The sequence below is a fragment of the Octodon degus genome, unplaced genomic scaffold (assembly GCF_000260255.1).
Source record: "Octodon degus isolate 3935 unplaced genomic scaffold, OctDeg1.0 scaffold00042, whole genome shotgun sequence".
NCBI lineage: Eukaryota > Metazoa > Chordata > Mammalia > Rodentia > Octodontidae > Octodon > Octodon degus.
The window spans coordinates 3,807,159-3,824,421 of NW_004524618.1; the positions used below are offsets into that span (position 1 = coordinate 3,807,159).

General features: G+C 45.8%; 1 protein-coding gene across 4 annotated transcripts in view; it reads right to left on the reverse strand.

The window, feature by feature from the left end:
• The window catches only part of Cfap43 (cilia and flagella associated protein 43), a 111,833-nt gene that overhangs the window by 52,050 nt on the left and 42,520 nt on the right, over nt 1-17,263 (reverse strand). For all 4 annotated transcript variants that reach the window (XM_023715576.1, XM_023715575.1, XM_023715573.1 and 1 more), the window contains 5 exons: nt 14,177-14,336; nt 10,900-10,970; nt 8,712-8,846; nt 5,833-5,949; nt 552-632 (listed from right to left, as the gene is read on the reverse strand). In XM_023715576.1, coding sequence (XP_023571344.1) covers nt 552-632; nt 5,833-5,949; nt 8,712-8,846; nt 10,900-10,970; nt 14,177-14,300 — 528 coding nt within the window. In that variant the 5' untranslated portion in view covers nt 14,301-14,336. The remainder of the gene's footprint in view (nt 1-551; nt 633-5,832; nt 5,950-8,711; nt 8,847-10,899; nt 10,971-14,176; nt 14,337-17,263) is intronic.

Sequence of the window (17,263 nt, forward strand, 5' to 3'; positions counted from 1 at the left end):
GGAGGGGGAGGAGGAGGAGGAGGAGGAGGAGGAGGAGGAGGAGGAGGAGGAGGAGCCTCTTTGCCTGTCCTGCGCCGTCGGCGTTCCCTCCTCTGGCAGCGTGATGCAAGGCCGGCACGGCCTGCATCGGGGTACCGGGACACGCGGCCTACAAGGAGACCCAAGCCACCCCGGAGACACCAAAAAGCCGGGTCCCCGCTCGACTGAGGCGCAAGGAGGCCAGGCCAACCCCGAGCTTGGCAGGCGGCTGGCCCAGGGATCCCCACTTCTGAACTGTGCACGCCATCTGGTGCGAGAGGCAGCTCTCTGGCCTTCCGAGCTGATCCCGTTTCCAGCTGGAGGCGTCCAGCGGTCGGCCTGGGCACTGCTGCATCGCTGAGCAAAAGCAGCAGCCCGCCGGCCCTCTCCGCCTCGCAGGCCAAAGGCCTGGCCTTCCGCAGCAAGCATTTTCAGAGTGCAGAGACACCGGATCGGAAAGACAGCGCGGAGCAGAGTCCAATGTTTTGGTTTTGTTTGTTTGTTTTTTTAAATCCGCTTGTCAGGTCACTTACTGTGGTATTCAGATAAGTCCTGCTTGCACAAGCGCAGTCCTCCAGCGACCAAACGCAGACTTCCCCTGAGCGCGTGAGCGTCTGCAAGAGAAGCGGAGATCCAAGTCCAGAGGGAGAAAAAGAAGGCTCTGCCGCGGAATCGCGTCTAATCACCGCCCAGCTTGTCAATCCCAGGGGTGAAAAATTTCATTCTACTTGTGGAGATTGTAAACAATTATTTCATAATTTCTACATCAATAATTCTTTTCTAGAGAAATAGTAATCTTTTACAGATTTATGACAAATGCATTAAATGTACTTGAGTTTAATCCTTGTATTGGCCTGTAAATAATGCTGGTGTCCCTACATGAAAATGGTATCAATTTCATTTCTTAAAAATAAACATTTTTGTTTATTTCCACACAAAAATGAATAATATTTTAATGGCATTTAAGTAAGACACAATAAAATTTGGAAAGTAAGTTAAAAATTTTTGCCATGTAACATATTTAAGACAAAAGTTACCTGGCAAGTCAATGAGATTATTGCCTGCTTTAGCCATCTTTTTAGTGGGACAAAATGCCAGACACCAGCAATTTACAGAAGAGAGCTTTGCTTTTGGCTCATGGCTTCAGAGGTTTCAGGCCAGGGCCAGCTGACGCCAAGGCGAGGGTATCCTGGTGGAGCCAAGCGGCTCACTTCCTGGCAGCCCGTAAGCGGAGGACACAGGAAGAGCGCCTGAGCAGGTGCAGCCCTGCAAGCCGCGTCCCCAGTAACCCGCCCTCCAACTGAGGCCGGCCTCCTGACGGCACGTTCACCTATGAACATCTGTAGATGGAGTCACACCCCACGGTGCTGCGAGCGGCCGGAGCTGGAAACTGGTCATACATGTGTGGGCCGGACAGGACCGCAGTGCCCAAGGCAGTCAAGCTACCTCAGTCTTGAGAAAAGCAGCCTGCCTGCCTGCCTGGACAATTTCAGTCATTAGTTGCTAGGCAACCTTGTGTCTCCTGATACTAGATTTGCAAGAGTCTAAATAAACGTCCCTACTGTTGTTCAGTCCTTTTGCCTATCAGGGGAGAGACCTCTGCCTGGCCCAGCTCTTGTCTCATCTTTCCTTTCCTCCTTCCTGCCTCCGTTCTTCCCTAGGAACACTGGGAGACCACCTGTCCCACACCATGGGTTCTACTGTCCCTTGATCCAATCACATCTGCTAGAGTCACACTCTTGTCAATTTGACAGTTAAGATTAGCTAGCACATAGCCTGATGGACAAACCAAGAAATACAAAATGAGACAGGGCCTTTTTAAATGAATAGACTTTGGTTTTTAGAGCAGTTTTAGAATTATAGGAAAAGTGAGCAGAAAGTATGGAGAATTCCCTTCCTCTCCTCTCTGCACGTACAGCTCTCTCAGTACAGATGTCCTGCATTAGTGTGGGGTATTTGCTGGAAGAGATGAGGCAGCAGTGGCCCACTGTGCTGCGACTGACTCAAGTCCAGAGCTTATGTTAGGGCTCGCTCTGTGTTTTGTTTACTGTGTGTGTCTTCACAAACGTCCAGTAGGTGGCTGCCATCACCAGATCGGCGGAAGCAGTACTTCCACTTCCTTTAACAGTGCCCCGTGCTCCCCGTTCCGCCTCACCACACTCCTGGCAGCCTCGGAGCTTTTGACTATTTCCACAGTTTTCCTTTTCCAGAGTGCCATGCAGCAGGGCCACACAGTCTGTAGGCTTTCAGATTGGCTTTTTTTTTTTTTTTTTAAGTATATTTGGCACAGGGTCTCACTACACAGTCTGACTCATAGTGGTCCTCCTATTTTCAGCCTCCCCAGCACTGGGATCGCAGGTGTGTGCCACCACACCTGACTTGGTGGCTGCTCAGCACAGCCAGGGGCAGGGCGGGCATGGCATGTGGCCCCAGGGATGGGACCCCAGTCCCTGCACTTGCCCACGCAGGTGCTTAGACCACTGAGCTGCCTTCCCAGCCCCAGACTGGCTTTTACGAGTTATGCCCGTGCATTTAAGTTCCGCCCTTTCGGTGCCCTCTCGCTGCTTTTCCTTACGGAATAATATCGCATTACTTATCCATTCGCCCACCAAGAGACACGTAGTTGGCTCCCGGTTGGGTGAGCGTGAGTGAAGCTGCCACAAGGATTCACGTGCAGCTCTGTCACGTAAGTGTGTGCTTTCTGCTCACTTGGGCGAATACTAAGAAGCGGAACCCCAAAGGCGCGTGGGAAGTACAGGTGCGTGCAGGTGCGGCTCCGCAAGGCCTGGCCCAGCCTCCTCCACCGAGAGATGGGACAGAGTCTCTGCTCCACACCTGCATGCGACGTGGCCGCCGCCCCTGGACGCTGGACCTTCTAATGCGTGCCGATGGCAGAGCGTCGCGGCTTTCCCGTACAACAGACAAGCGACGTGAGCAGCTTTTCAGCCGTGTATTTTCCACAGGTATATCTTCTTTAGTAAAATGTCTGGCGTATTTTTTGCACATTTTAAAGGGGTTTTACATTTTCTTATGGTTGAATTTTAAGTGTTCTTTTTATGTTTTGGATACCAGTACTTTATCTGATAAATGTTTCTCAGAGATTTTTCCTTCAGTCTCTGGCTTGTCTTTTTAGTCTCTTAACAGTCTTTTCTTTCTTTCCTTCTCCTTTGTGGAACTGGGGGTTGAACTCAGGGCCTTTTGCGTGCTGGGCAGCCTCTCTTGCACTGAGCTACGTCCCCAGCCCTCAACAGTCTTTTATAGAACAGAAGCTTTTAATTTAATGAAGCACAATTTATTAGTGTTTTTCTTTCATGGATTGTGACTTGGTATCTAAAAGTCATTACCAAGCCCAGGATCACTTAGATTTTTCTCTTATTGTCTTCTAGGAGTTTTTTAGTTTTGCATTTGAATTTTTTTGTGATAGATGTAAGAATAATCTAGATTGTTTTGGTGTAGAGAGGGCAAGTTGTTCCAGCACGATTTACTGAACTGCCATTGCTCCTTTGTCAAAGATCGGTTGACTCTACTTATGTGTCTAGATTTCTAGGCTTTCTAGGAAGGCTTTCTATTGTGGGACCTCTATTTTGCCTTTGTATACAAATTTTAGAATTAAACTGGGTGTGGTGGCACACACCTGTAATCCCCGCACTTGGGAAGCTGAGGTAGGAGGATCATTATGAGTTCAAGACCAGCCTGGGCTACATAGTGAGTTCAAGGCCAGCCTGAACTGCATAGTGGAACTCTTGTCTCAAAAAGGCAAAAAAAAAAAAAAAAAAAAAAAAGTCATTTTGCAGACAGTAACTTGATATCTTGATTGGAATTACATTTAATCTATAGATCTAGGTGGGAAGGACTGACATCTTGACAATACTGAATCTTCTATCCATGCCCTACAATCTCTCTATAATTTAGATCTTTTGGATTATCTCATCAAGGTTTTGTAGTTTTTCCTCATACAGAGTATACTTTTTTTTTGCATCTGATTCTTATTTTTTCTCTTTTCTTGTTTTTAATTTATGTATTTGGTACAGGGTTTACAGGGTCTCACTACGTAGATCGGACTCGTGGTGATCCTCCTATTTTCAGCCTCCCAAGCGCTGGAATTACAGGTGGGCACCACCACGCCCAGTCTCAATCACTATCTCAGTGCGCCCCGGGGGCGGGGCCGGCACGGCAGGCCAGGGATTGGACCCCAACTGCTGCGCTCTGCCTAAGCAGGCGCTTTAGTCCACTGAGCTATCTGGCTGGCCTTTAGATCATACATTTTATTAGGCTTATAGTGTGTTCATTGTTTTGATGCTAAAGAAAATGGTGATGTACTTTAAATTTCAAATTTTAATGAGCAAGCAGTTGGCTTTCCTTCATGCTAAAACTTTCACCTCCCAGTGTCGCGGCGCTCGCTGCTGTGGGACCGCTCTTGGTGCGCTTTGTTCACTTCGGAAAAATAACTTTCCCGTGGTCCGGACTGAAAGCGGCTTAACATGACTGTAGTGTGGCACAGTTCAAGTTCCATTTCTTGAGTTTCTCAAGTGTGAGGTATGCGTGAGCCAGCAACGCGGACCACATGTCCAGCGCCTACACACGCCAGTCTTGTGCAGACTTTTGTGCAGTTGGAACAGCCATGAAATAGATGTTTGCTGCCGGAGATTACCTGGAGGAAAAGTCACCAGTACTGCCAGATGGGAAAAAAATCTGTAACTGCCACTTACTGCATAGCCTGTGTAAGTTTTTATATTTTACAACACTGAAATCTTGATGATAGTGTTGATGAATCATATTAAAATTGAAATATCTTGAGACCACAAAAGGTAAATAAGCATTGGAAACAAGTCTAAATGCAGAGAACTTGGTTTTCCTAGGTAGACTGAATTCTTGTTTTCTGCACTTTCACCCAGAGGTGGTATGCACGGCCCTCATTCTAGGAGGCAGGAGATATTGAGCATGGTTGCCAGCCTGGGCTTGCAGAGCTTGGTTACAGAGCAAAGATGTCTTCTAAGATCCCAACTGCATTCGCTGCTTTCAGGAGAAAACACTATGACATCCCAAGATGATGCCATTCCAACCGGGGTCCACTTTGATTATGCCAAGAAGTGCAGCTCTAAAATGACCCTCCCCACAAGTCTCCTGTGTTCAGAAGGCGACTGGCTTGTGGGTGCCTCTGCCCCTCAGCGGGTTCCTCCAGGCCGGCTTCAGTAGCTGGGTGTGCTCTTAGGGGGTGGGGCCGGGCTGGAGGGGAGTCCTAGGGGTTGACCTGGAGGGGCTCACGCCCTGGCTCTCCCCTCTCTCTCCCCTCTCGCTGCTTCCTAGCTGCCTTGAGCCAAGCAGCTGTCTTCCGCTCAGACTCTTCCACCTTGACTGTTCTGCCTTGGAGCCAGCGAACTACGAACTACAGACAGAAACAGGAGCTAAAATTAAGCTGTCCTCTCTTAGGTTTTGGGTGTGGGTGTTTGGTTCCGGCCATGGGAAAGTAACTAAGGTGTTATCTCTCCATAATCTTCAAATGCACTCTGGTTCATGTCTACACTGAGTAACTGCTTTGAAGATAACAATACACAGTGTGTTAACTATTGTTATTTTCTTATTTTGTTAGGAAATTGTGGAGTTTTTTTCATGATATAAAAAAGGAGTGCTAAGTTAGTACTGTGCAAAAATAAAATTGTCATAGAAAGACACAAAGAAGTTATCATCTGCCTCCTATTTTGTGGTACTTTGGACGTGAAATTCCAGCGTTATCCAATCACATGTGGATAGGAATTTAAATCTGGAAACCACACATCATTAAACCCTCCTGCATCACGGTAAAATATTCCTTACCATGAAATGTTTGGTTCCAGGTGTGATGAAGTCAATTGCCTGAAACCTCCCATCACAAGCATCCAGGACTTTATCTAAGGTTGGCTCCTCATCAAAAGTATAAATATAGACAGACCCCTGACAAATAGAAGAAAGGAGGGGTGGGAGGTTACAACTGTTGCACATGTAGCTCAACAAGTATTTATTCAGTGCCTAATATGAGAAAGGTGCTGCAGGAAACAGGTCGCAGAAAGTCACAGAACTCAATGAGGCTCTGATTTGAGGAATTTAAAATCTAGATGCATCCTTTGCTTATTGCTTGGCTGTTACATTCACTTAAAATAAATGGTCAGATTTTCATCAGCTGCTGAATGGCCAAAGCGCTGCAGTCTTTTCATGCAGTGGAGCCCTGTGCTGCCATGGAGATGAACCTGAGGCGTTTCCAGGTAAAAGGCTGCATCCTGGGACACGCTCTCTTTTTGTTGATGCCAGAGATCAAACTCAGGACCTTGCACTTGCCAGGGAGATGCTTACACCTGCTGAGCTATCTCACCAGCCCCTAGAGGACACACTCAAGTGAACTAAACTGAACACGTGTGTGTGTGAGTGTAAAAATACCACATTGTTTCTCTTGTGTGAGAAATAGAAAGTGTAAAAAAAAGACCAAGATATGTAATAGATATTGTGAAGCAGAAAGAAAATGTTCAAATGGGAAGGTGACCTAGGGATGGGGGAGAGCAAAGGAGGGGGAGGGAAAGGAAAAAACGATGGGGAAAGAAGACAACACAGAAACAAAGCTTTCGTAACTAAGGAGCGGATGTGGGGTTCACGGGAAGGCAGGGGAGTGGGAAAGAATCAAGAGTGTCACGCAGGGGTGCAGATTCCCTACAATGAACTGATGATCATGTGTGCCTACGGTGTGCCAAGAAATGTAATTAATTTTGAAAAATAACAAATAGGACAGATCCTGGGTACTTGTTTTTTTTTTAAATTATAAACATAAAGCACCTTTCCTTGATTTTAAGCTAATATATATATTATACATATATGCATACGTATAGTCCCCCAAGTAGCTATAACATAACATGTAGTCACATAGCAAGAAGAAGTCGGCTTTCAGCCGATCACAAGTTCTTCAAGGTAACGTGAAATAACATGAATATTTTTGTTCTTGTCTGTCTGAGTAAGACAGCTCTACCCTTAGGGGGTTTACATTCTACCACGGGGTTCACACAATAAATAATACACCCAAATAAAACATATGGCAAATAAACAGATCTGATGTATGTCCAGCTGGAATCCTAGAGAGGAGAGCGCATAAGATAGAGACAAGGCTTCAACAGGTCTTGGCTCACAATTTTCCAGCATTGTCTCTGTCTTATGCGCTCTCCTCTCTAGGATTCCAATTAGACATATATCAGATCTTTTCATCCAATTATTATTATTTTATTATTTGTTTGTTTGTTTGGTACAGTATCTTACCGCACAGGTCAGACTCCTAGTGATCCTCCTGTCTCAGCTTCCCCAGCACTGGGATTACAGGCACGCGTCACACGCCCTATTTCAGTGGCCAGCACAGCATGTGGTACCAGGGATCCAACAAGGGACCTTGCGCTGGCCAGGTAGGCGCTTCGACCGCTGAGCTCTCTCCTCAGCCTCATCCAATTATTCATGCCTCGCCTCTTCTCTTCTCTTCTCTTCTCTTCTCTTCTCTTCTCTTCTCTTCTCTTCTCTTCTCTTCTCTTCTCTTCTCTTCTCTTCTGGATTTCCTTCCTTCTGCTTCTCTTGGCTATATTCTGAGTAATCCTCCTATCTCCCAGGTCATTAATTCTTTCTCTGGCTATGTTTCATCTTTGGTCAAATATATTCATTTAATTTTGGCTTTGTTAGTATTTTTTCACTTTTGGGAGTTTTATTTGGGTCTTTTTTTTTACTTGTTACAGTTCTTTTAAAACTAGTTTCTTATTCTTCATAGACATTCTAAGTTTATTATTGATTAAAGCGTAGTACAGTTGTTTTATAATTACCAAAAACTGAAGTCCATTGATACTGACATTTAAATTGTTTAACTTATAATCTAAAATTATTGCTTAACAATATAAATGGCTGCCATTTCTGACCTCCGAGGGCTATTCTACTTATTATAAGTCTTTCTAACATATAACAGTCCTTTATTTTTGCCTGCATTGATTTTTCTTTCTTCTCCTACAGAACCCCCAGTTTCCTTAGAGAACCACAGGTGCAGCCTCAATCCGTATTTTGGAGGGTTGGCTCTACCTAGGGCCCCGAGGTAGGCCTGTGCCTTAGGCCTGGCCGATCAGAGCTGAGACTTTCCTTGGCTGTAGTGACTGACCCAAGGATAATACAGATGATCAAAGTTAATCCAATGATTCTATATTCTAGGACCTTTTTTTAGCTGGCAACTTTCGACTAAAGTTACTGAGAAGACATATAAGCTGAAGCTTCAGGAAGCTCAATAACATAGTCTTCTCAAAAGTGGAGGAAACAGCCAACAAACACAGGAAACGCTCTAGGGGGCACCCTGGGACCCCCTGGACTTGGATCCGCACCTCACTCGTTACAGTTACATCCACTGGGCCGGCAAGATAGCTCAGCTGTCTAAATGCCTGTTTAGGCAAGCTTGAGGACCATGGTGGTCCCTGTGGTTGCCTAAGCTTGCCTAAACAGGCAACTCAGACAGCCAGTATGCTGAGCTATCTCACTGGCCCACTTGAGCCTTTTAAATTGGGTCTCTTTTCCAATTGAAGCCAAAGGCCTCCTGACTGGTGACAGTCATTATGTGGCGCACTCCACCCTCCACTCCTGCCACGTACTGATGGTAATTCTAGTATCTGCAAACTGTATGCCAAGAGACCCCCAAGAGACCCCCTCTAACATACCTTGTCTGTTTGAATCAGCAGCATCCTGTAGCTGGGAGAGGACGCCAGATATTCCACGGGACTTTCAACCTCAAGAAATTTCTCCGTTTTGTAAGAACTGGAATCTTTAACAGTGAGAGAGTACACGAAGCCATCCTGCAGACCAACATGGTGACGTGAGCGCGAGACGGCCGGTGTGGCCACAGCACAGAGCGCCTGCCCCCTCAGATAAGTGAAGGCAGATGGTGACCATCTATTGCCTACTTGGAATCTGTGTTTACATTATCTAGAACACTCTGTCCTTTTACCTTTATTTTATTATTTTATTTATTTATTTTTGCAGTACCGGGGATCAAATTCAGGACCTTGTGCTTACTAGACAGGCACTTAAGCAGCTGAGCTATCTCCCAACCCTCTTTCACCTTTTTTAGACACTTTTAAACTATGTTCCTTGGCAGTCTTCTATTATATCTCTCCTGTGATGTATATCTAGTTGGAATCCTAGAGAGGAGAGTGCATAAGACAGAGACAATGTTTCAACAGATCTTGGCTCACAATTTTCCAGCATTGTCTCAATTAACTTAAAATTTGACTGACCATTCCTTCCTTTCGGCTTCTCTGGCCTCTACCTTTTCACCTTATTCTTCACCGTATAGGAGGTGAGGCAAGCGGGGCTGTTGTGCATAGCAGCTGCCCTGCTTCAGAGGACCCTGGTCCTAAGCACGTTCTTAGGCATTGTTGGGTGCGTTTCCCATCTCCCTAAAGGACCCGAGGGTGGGAACGCGCCCCGCCCAACGCTCAGAGCCTCTCCTCTGGCTTCTTGCATGTGGCACACTGTGGCAAGTGTCTAAGAAAAATGGGCTGCGTGGTTGGTTGGTGGGTCGCTGTAAACAGATTCAAATACTCTCAAGAGGAATCAAGGTTTTTTACATAATGAAGAGCCTCTGGACAAATGCATCCCTCATTTTCTAATGGATCCCAGGATAACAAGGAGCCACTTGTGAGACAGCTGAGGCTGAGGCCTGGAGACGGCTGAGGCAGGTCAGTGCTGACCCCAAGCTCCTTAGCATTCTCCACCCCTCACAGAGCAAATGCAATGATCATTTGCTTCAAGTAAGTTAACACAAGCTCTGAGCTGAAGGTGGCCCTGAAGAGAGTCACAAAGGCCATAAATCCCAACTAAATGTTGAAGGGAAAAGAGGGGACAGTCCACTGCATGGATGGGGGAGGAATTTTGATCTGAATGCAGGGACATGGGTCCCAGACGACGTCACTGTGGGACACACTTCTTTCACCCTGATGGCCTCGCTTTGCTGCCTCCAGGGCTCTAGGAAGTGATCTGTGGCAATGGAACGAACTCGCTAACAACGGACTAGGGACAGCTACATCTAGACCTGAGATCTCCATATTGGTCAGTCACAAACCTGAGCACTGACGACTACAGCAAAGGAACACACAGCCTGACTGCGCGCCACACCAAGGGGGCTGTGTGCTATCGTAGGTGGCTGCACAGACATCAGAGACTGCCGGCCCTGCTCAAGCCTGCCTCCGCCACTTACTTTCTGGTGACCACTGTGAGACGTGGTTCTTCTATGTGCAGGCAGAGGACAAGCTTGTGGCGAGGACCAACAAGAATGTGCGACTAGGGCCAGGGAGATGGCTCAGTAGAATAAGCGCTTCCCTGGCAAGGGCCTGAGTTCAATCCCTGATTGAACTCACCAAAAAAAAAAAAAAAAAAAAAAAAAAAAAGAACGTGCGACTAAAGCACTTAGCCTAGTGCCTGCCACAAAGAAGGCACTGAGTAAATAAATAATCATCCCGATGTCCACAGTAATGACATGACATGTGTCAGGGAAAATGGTAACACCCAAGAGCCTCTGCTGAGGCTTACACAGCGGCTCCAAATTCATATCTGACAACCAACGTATTATTGCAAAAATGAGTACGGAAACCTCTTTGATGTTTTTGCATGGAGATAGATGGTGTTTTAAACTCTATTTTTGTTTTTATTTACAACAAGATCAATCTATGGAGTTGACTGAACCACCCTCTTTACTTTTGCATCAAATTGAAATTCTTCATAAGAATACATTTTAATTAATAATCTGAAATAGTTTGGCATCCCCAAAACATGACTCAGGTAAGCGACAAGAAATGGAGGCATATTTTGTCCTGAAAGCAATTAATTTTGAAAAATAGAATACATTACAATTCCAGAAGCAAAGACGCCATCCTTCTGATAGACCAGGGTGACCGGGCTGATGAGATGTGGCGCGCCTTCTGAAAAGAAAAAGGTATAGGTGTGCGGCATCGAATGAGAAGTGCAACTTGACCATGAACCATGGAAACTGCTTGGTAATGATTACTCTGTATTTTATAGTATGTAAATTTATATATCAAAAAATAAATCATAGTGCCCAAAAAGAAGGTGAAAAGAAAAAAATGATCCAGAAGGACATTTATTATTAATACAGTATTGTCCTTGGAGGGAAACAGCAAAAGTGTAGCACCTACCAAATCAGAGAACTACAAAAATCAAGGGCTCAGGGGGCTGGGGAGATGGCTCAGTAGAATAAGCACTTGCCTGGCAAGCACAAGGTCCTGAGTTCAATCCCCAGTTCTGCAAAAAAAAAAAAAAAAAAAAAAAAAAAATCAAGGGCTCAGACGGGTCCATCCTGTTTTCCTGCACTCAGGACGCAGTGCTAACGGTTGCCAGCGGCTGAGAAGCATCCTGTGCTCTCCTCCAAAGCCCTCACCACACCCCCTGCACTTTCCTTCGCCGTCCAAGTGACCCTGGAGTCCAGGTTCTTATGCCTGCCGGCCTGGTCCAGGGGCTTGCTGCTTACGACCACGTACTTCTAAGGTCTCGCATTCCCGACCTGTGGCCACACCAGTTACCCAAGCACCACCATCCCAGTTGAGGTACACCCCAATCACTTGGGGTGCTCTGGTGCCTACCCATCAGCAGCTAAATTAAGTACAAATGCTCTGGCTGGACACTAGGGACGGCCAGCTCCGGCACGTATGTCCGTTCATTCCCCGCTGCTCCCTGCTAACACTCGGGGCTCCACACAAGCAGCGCTACTTCCTGCTTCTTGACTTTCCCCAGTCTCCTGTGCAGACACAGCCATGAGGCCTCCTTCAAGAGTCAGTTTCAATCCAACCATCATGACTGCAGCAGGAACAGCTTCCCTCACCTGCGACCCCCAGCACACTTTGTGAGGCTCAGTTCTAATGACATCACGCTCTTTCTCTCTCAGGCTATAACTCTTTGGCTACTTATTTCATCATCTTTAATGAAACCGAAGTCCCTTGAGGATGGAAATTCCGAGACTGCATTTGTCACTCACGAATCCTCCCGAGCGCCTTGCTGTGGTGCCTCCTGCACCGCGGGCGCTTGCTAATGAGGCATTCGAAAGCATTCATCGTGGAAATCGTAAGAAACAGCAAACAGGAGGGAAATAGTGAACGTAAGACTACATACGATTAAGTCCCAAGTTATGAAAAATACATTGAAAGACATGACAGAAGCTTGGAAATGAGCAGCTCTGTGCTGTGACTCATTCACAGATACATGCAGGTGTCAGTTCGCTCGGCAGGGACCCGCTGCTCTGCACTGTGGAGTCAGAGGAGGAGCTAGAAAGCGAAGCCTCTGAATGACCTCACACGGTCAATGGCGAATGGGACACCTGGGCATCCCACGGCTCCGCAGTGGCACAGGGTGAGGCTCCCATGGAGGAGTGAGGCCCAGGAGCTCCAGGCTGGACGCCTCACTGTGCCTGGAGGTGTGCCAGGCTAGGGAGCGCTATACCTGGGAGGAAAAGCTCCCCAAGTGGACCTGGCAGGGAGGGGGATCCCGGGGGAAAAAGTGGCCTTAGAGGCCCGCAGGCAGAATCCAGAGCAGCACAGCACGAAGGAGGAATTGTGAAAGGTTCCCACAGGAGGAGCTTATGCCGCAAACACAGATCCAGAACGGGGAGGTACAGAGAGCTACGGAGCCAGGGCCCCATCGACCAGCTGGGAGGGGAGCAAGCACAGGCAGGTCAAAGGGCAGGGCAGGGATGGCATCTTACCAGGGATGGGGGGGAGAGGAGGCTGCGCAGCCGGGGTGGCAGTGGCGGTGAGCAGGGCACTGGGAGCAGGAGGCAAACTGCAGGGAGGGGGTGAGGAGGCGTGGAGTACGGGCTGTGAGGAGAAATGCTGCCCAGAGGAGAACAAACACAGGAGCGGAGCAGGAATGAGGCAGCGGAGCCCCTAGATCAAGGAAGGAGGCTGGGACGAGGGCCGTGTAGGCCCTGAGTTCGGTATTAAAAATGATCCTCAAGAAGGACCGTTTGGCAGAGTCAAGCCTCCTGCTTTTGGTCAGATGTAGATTAACGTTGATGAAGTCAGTCCTGATGTTTGTTTCAGAAATCAAAGTGTGAGATGAGAGAAACTGGAATAGAGAGCCTTGCGCGGGCTTGGTGTTACGGTGTGCATCTAGATGCCTTCACCCCGAAGCCTCACTTGGGCCTGCGCTGGGCTGGTGCACAGGTGGCTCGACATGCAGCGTGTGATGCTGGGCTGATTTATGCTGCAGTGCTGGGGTCAGGGCAGTAGGGTTAGGGGTGTGAGTGCTGCCTGCCCTGAGTAGCCTGGATAGGACATAAGGGATAAAAAACGCTGTGGCCATCCCTTGTTGCTTTGCTGCCTTCTGCCCACCATGAACTGTTTCGATTCTGTGATGTCCCCTCGGCCACACCACCCTACCTTAGACCCAGCCAGCTATGGACAGAAACCTCTAAAAACTATGAGCTAAATCAACTTGGCCTCTTTTAAACTTGGGTGTCAGGTATTTTGTCTCCATAATGAGGAAAGTAGACACCTTGTAAGGCTGATTCCTAAAAGAGTCTGCACCCAGCTCCTATTGGGTGGATGTTGACTCCTAGGCTCTGGCGCCAACCTGGTCATGGATGACGGGGCCAGAAGTGAGCACCGAGTTCAATGGCAGACATATCAGGCACTCTCTGAAACTGGCATCAAGCAACACAAGGGCAGTTTCCAAGACCGCATTGGGTTAGTCAGAAAAAAAAGTTGAGCGGAGTGAGGGACAGAGGAGCAGTCTCATCTGGCAGCCTAGACGCGCATAGGAGGCGACCCAGGTGGCAGCTCAGCACGAGGACTCAGGCCTTCTCGGCTGCTTCAGGTTCCAGCTCCACAGCTATGTGAATCCGAGTACTTCATGACCGGAGGTTCAACCTCTTACTCTATCTCGAGGATTGCAGATGGTGGTAGCAGGAAGACAGCTATGGAGTAACACCTGCCACCACTAGCTGATTCTAGGGTATGCTGACAGCGTTCGCTAAATAACCAGAAGGCAAAAGAGGAGGAGAAGCCAAAGATGTTTCCAAGAAAGAGAAAAACGGGATAAAACAGCCATCTGCAGGCATACACCAAGCCACCGTGTGTGCCTGAGCTTCGGAACCCGGAGCCGCACAGTTCCTCACCCAGCTGCTGCCCCTTCTCTGCCTTCTGAAGCACCGTCACCTTCAAAGTTTCTCCATTAACCATCAAAAGATGGCCCTCTTCAGAGCCAATGTACAGGTCGTTCGTTGGGGTCCAGCAGTGCATGGTGGGGTGAAGCAAAGTATACAGGTCATCTTTCGGCTGCAGAGAAAGAATAAAACATCTTGTATTAAGACAATAAGGGAAGGGCCAGCTAAATAGCTCATCAGATTAAAGTGCCTGCAAGCAGGTGCAGGGGCTGGGGGTTCAATCCCCTAGCCTGCCGTGCTGGCCCCGCCTCTGGGGTGCTCTGAGACAGCAAATGAGACTGGGCGTGGTGGCACACTCCTGTAATCCCAGCACTTGGGAGGCTGCAAACAGGTGGATCACTATGAGTCCGATCTAGTAGTGAGATCCTGAACACCCTGTAGACCCTTCCCTAAAATTAAAAGAAAAAAAATTAAGGGGCTGGGGAGATAGTTCAGTAGAATAAGTGCTTGCCTGGTAAGCACAAGGGCCTGAGTTCAATGCCTGGTTCAGGAAAAAAAAGAAAAAAAATTCATGAAGACCAAGCCAATGCTACCAGACTATTAACAGATATTTTAGAGAGGGATCAAAATGACTAAAGCTCCATGCATGAGACCAGAAAGAACCCACCAACTAGGGCAAACAATTAAACACAGGAGAAAAATAGGTCATCAATAGCAGGAAAATAACATGTCAAACATAAGTCTATACATCTCAATTGTAACCATCAATGTAAAAGGACTTAATTCACCAATTAAAAGAAATAGACTGGCAGGGTGAATGAGGAAGCAAAATCCAACCATATGCTGTATATAAAAAAATACACTTAACTCATAAAGAAATTCATAGGCTGAAAGTCAAAGGATGGAAAACAATACTACCTGCCCCAGCACCTCAGAAAAAAGCAGGGGTAGCAATCCTTTTCACAGACAATCTGAACTTCAAACCAAGAATGATCAAATGAAATAAAGAAAGGCTAGTACATACTGATTAGGGGAAAAATACAAGAGGAAGAGATAATAGTCATAAATATGTATACACCAAATATGGGAGCACCCACAACTATATAAATGAATCTAAATGGACATGAAAAATCAAACAATACTACCCGCCCCAGCGGGTAGTATCAATATCTACAATCCAGTGAAAATTCAAGCACAACTTATCAGAATTTATGGGATGCAATGAAAGCAGTTCTCACAGGGAAATTTGTAGCTGTGAACTCACACATTAGGAATACCCAATAGCACCATCATAGCAGGAGACCCTAACACCCCCTTATCCCAAAAAGATAGGTCAAGCAGACAAAAAATTAGCAAAGAGGTAGCAGAACTGAAGCAGACCTTCAAGCTAATGGACTTAGTGGACACATATAGAGTGTTCTACCCAACCACATCTGAATACATATTTTTTTCAGCTGCACATGGGACATTTTCTAAAATAGATCACATACTAGTCCATAGGTCATGCTTAAGTATATTCAAGAAAACAGAAATTATCGCATGCATATTATGTGACCACAGTGCAATGAAACTGGAAATAAATGACAAAAGAAATCATAAAAATCCCATAAACACATGGAAATTAAACAACACCCTCCTCAGCAACCAATGGGTCACAGATGAAATTAAACAAGAAATTAAACAATATCTACAATCCAATGAAAATTCAAGCACAACTTATCAGAATTTATGGGATGCAATGAAAGCAGTTCTCACAGGGAAATTTATAGCTGTGAACTCACACATTAGGAAAACAGGATGGGAACAAATAAATACCCTAATGCTGCACCTCAAATGTCTAGAAAAAGAAGAGCAAACCAAGCCCAAAGATGGGAGGAAATTATAAAGACTAGAGCACAAATTAATGCAATTGAGACAAAGAAAACAATACAAACAACAAATCAAAAAGCTGGATTTCTGAAAGATTAAATAAAATTGATAAGCCCCTAGGTAACCTCATCAAAAAGAGGAAAGAAAAAATTCAAATACAAGCAATAAGGAATGAAAAGGGTGTAATTACCACAGACCCAGTGGAAATTCAAAAGATCATCAATAGCTTCGTTGACAATCTTTACTCTCACAGAATTGAAGACACAGAAGAAATGGACAGATTCCAAGACAGGTACAAATTACCAAAACTGGATCAAGAAGATATAAGAACTCTCAATAACTCAATATCAGCCAATGAAATTGAAAATGAAATTACAAAACTTACCAACAAAGAAAAGCACAGGTCCTGATGGATTCACAGCTGAACTCTATAAGAAATTTACAGAAGCTATAATCCTTATACTCCTCAAACTCTTCAATGAAATTGAAGGAAACAATACTCCCAAAATCATTCTTGGAGGCAAGTATTATACTGATACCAAAAACCAGAGAAAGATTCAACCAAAAAAGAGGACTGCAGGCCAATCTCCTTCATAAACATAGATGCAAAAATTCTCAATAAAATCTTAGCAAATAGAATACATCAAATCATCAAGAAGATTGTATATCATGACCGGGTAGGATTCACCCCAGGGATGCAAGAATGTTTCAACATTTGCAAGTCTATAAATGTAATACACTATATCAATACAGCTAAGTCCAAAAACCACATGATCATTTCAATGGATTCAGAAAAAGCTCTTGACAAAGTCCAACATCCATTCATGATCACAGCCCTACAGAAAATTGGAATAGATGGCCTATACCTCAACTTGATAAAAGCCATCTGTGACAAACCAAGAGCTGAAATAATTTTAAATGGAGAAAAACTGAAAGCTTTTACTCTCAAATCAGGTACAAGACAAGGATGTCCTCTATCACCACTCATATTCAATATAATTCTGGAAACATTAGCTAGAGCCATTATACAAGAGAGAGAAATAAATGGAATATGAAGGGGTAAAGAAGTTAAACTATCATTATTTGCAGATGACATGATACTCTACTTGGAAGACTCAAAAAACTCCACCAAGAAGCTCCTAGAATTAATAAACAAATTCAGTAGCATAGTGGGTTACAAAGTCAATACCCAAAAATCAATAGTATTCCTCTACACAGATAACAAATGCA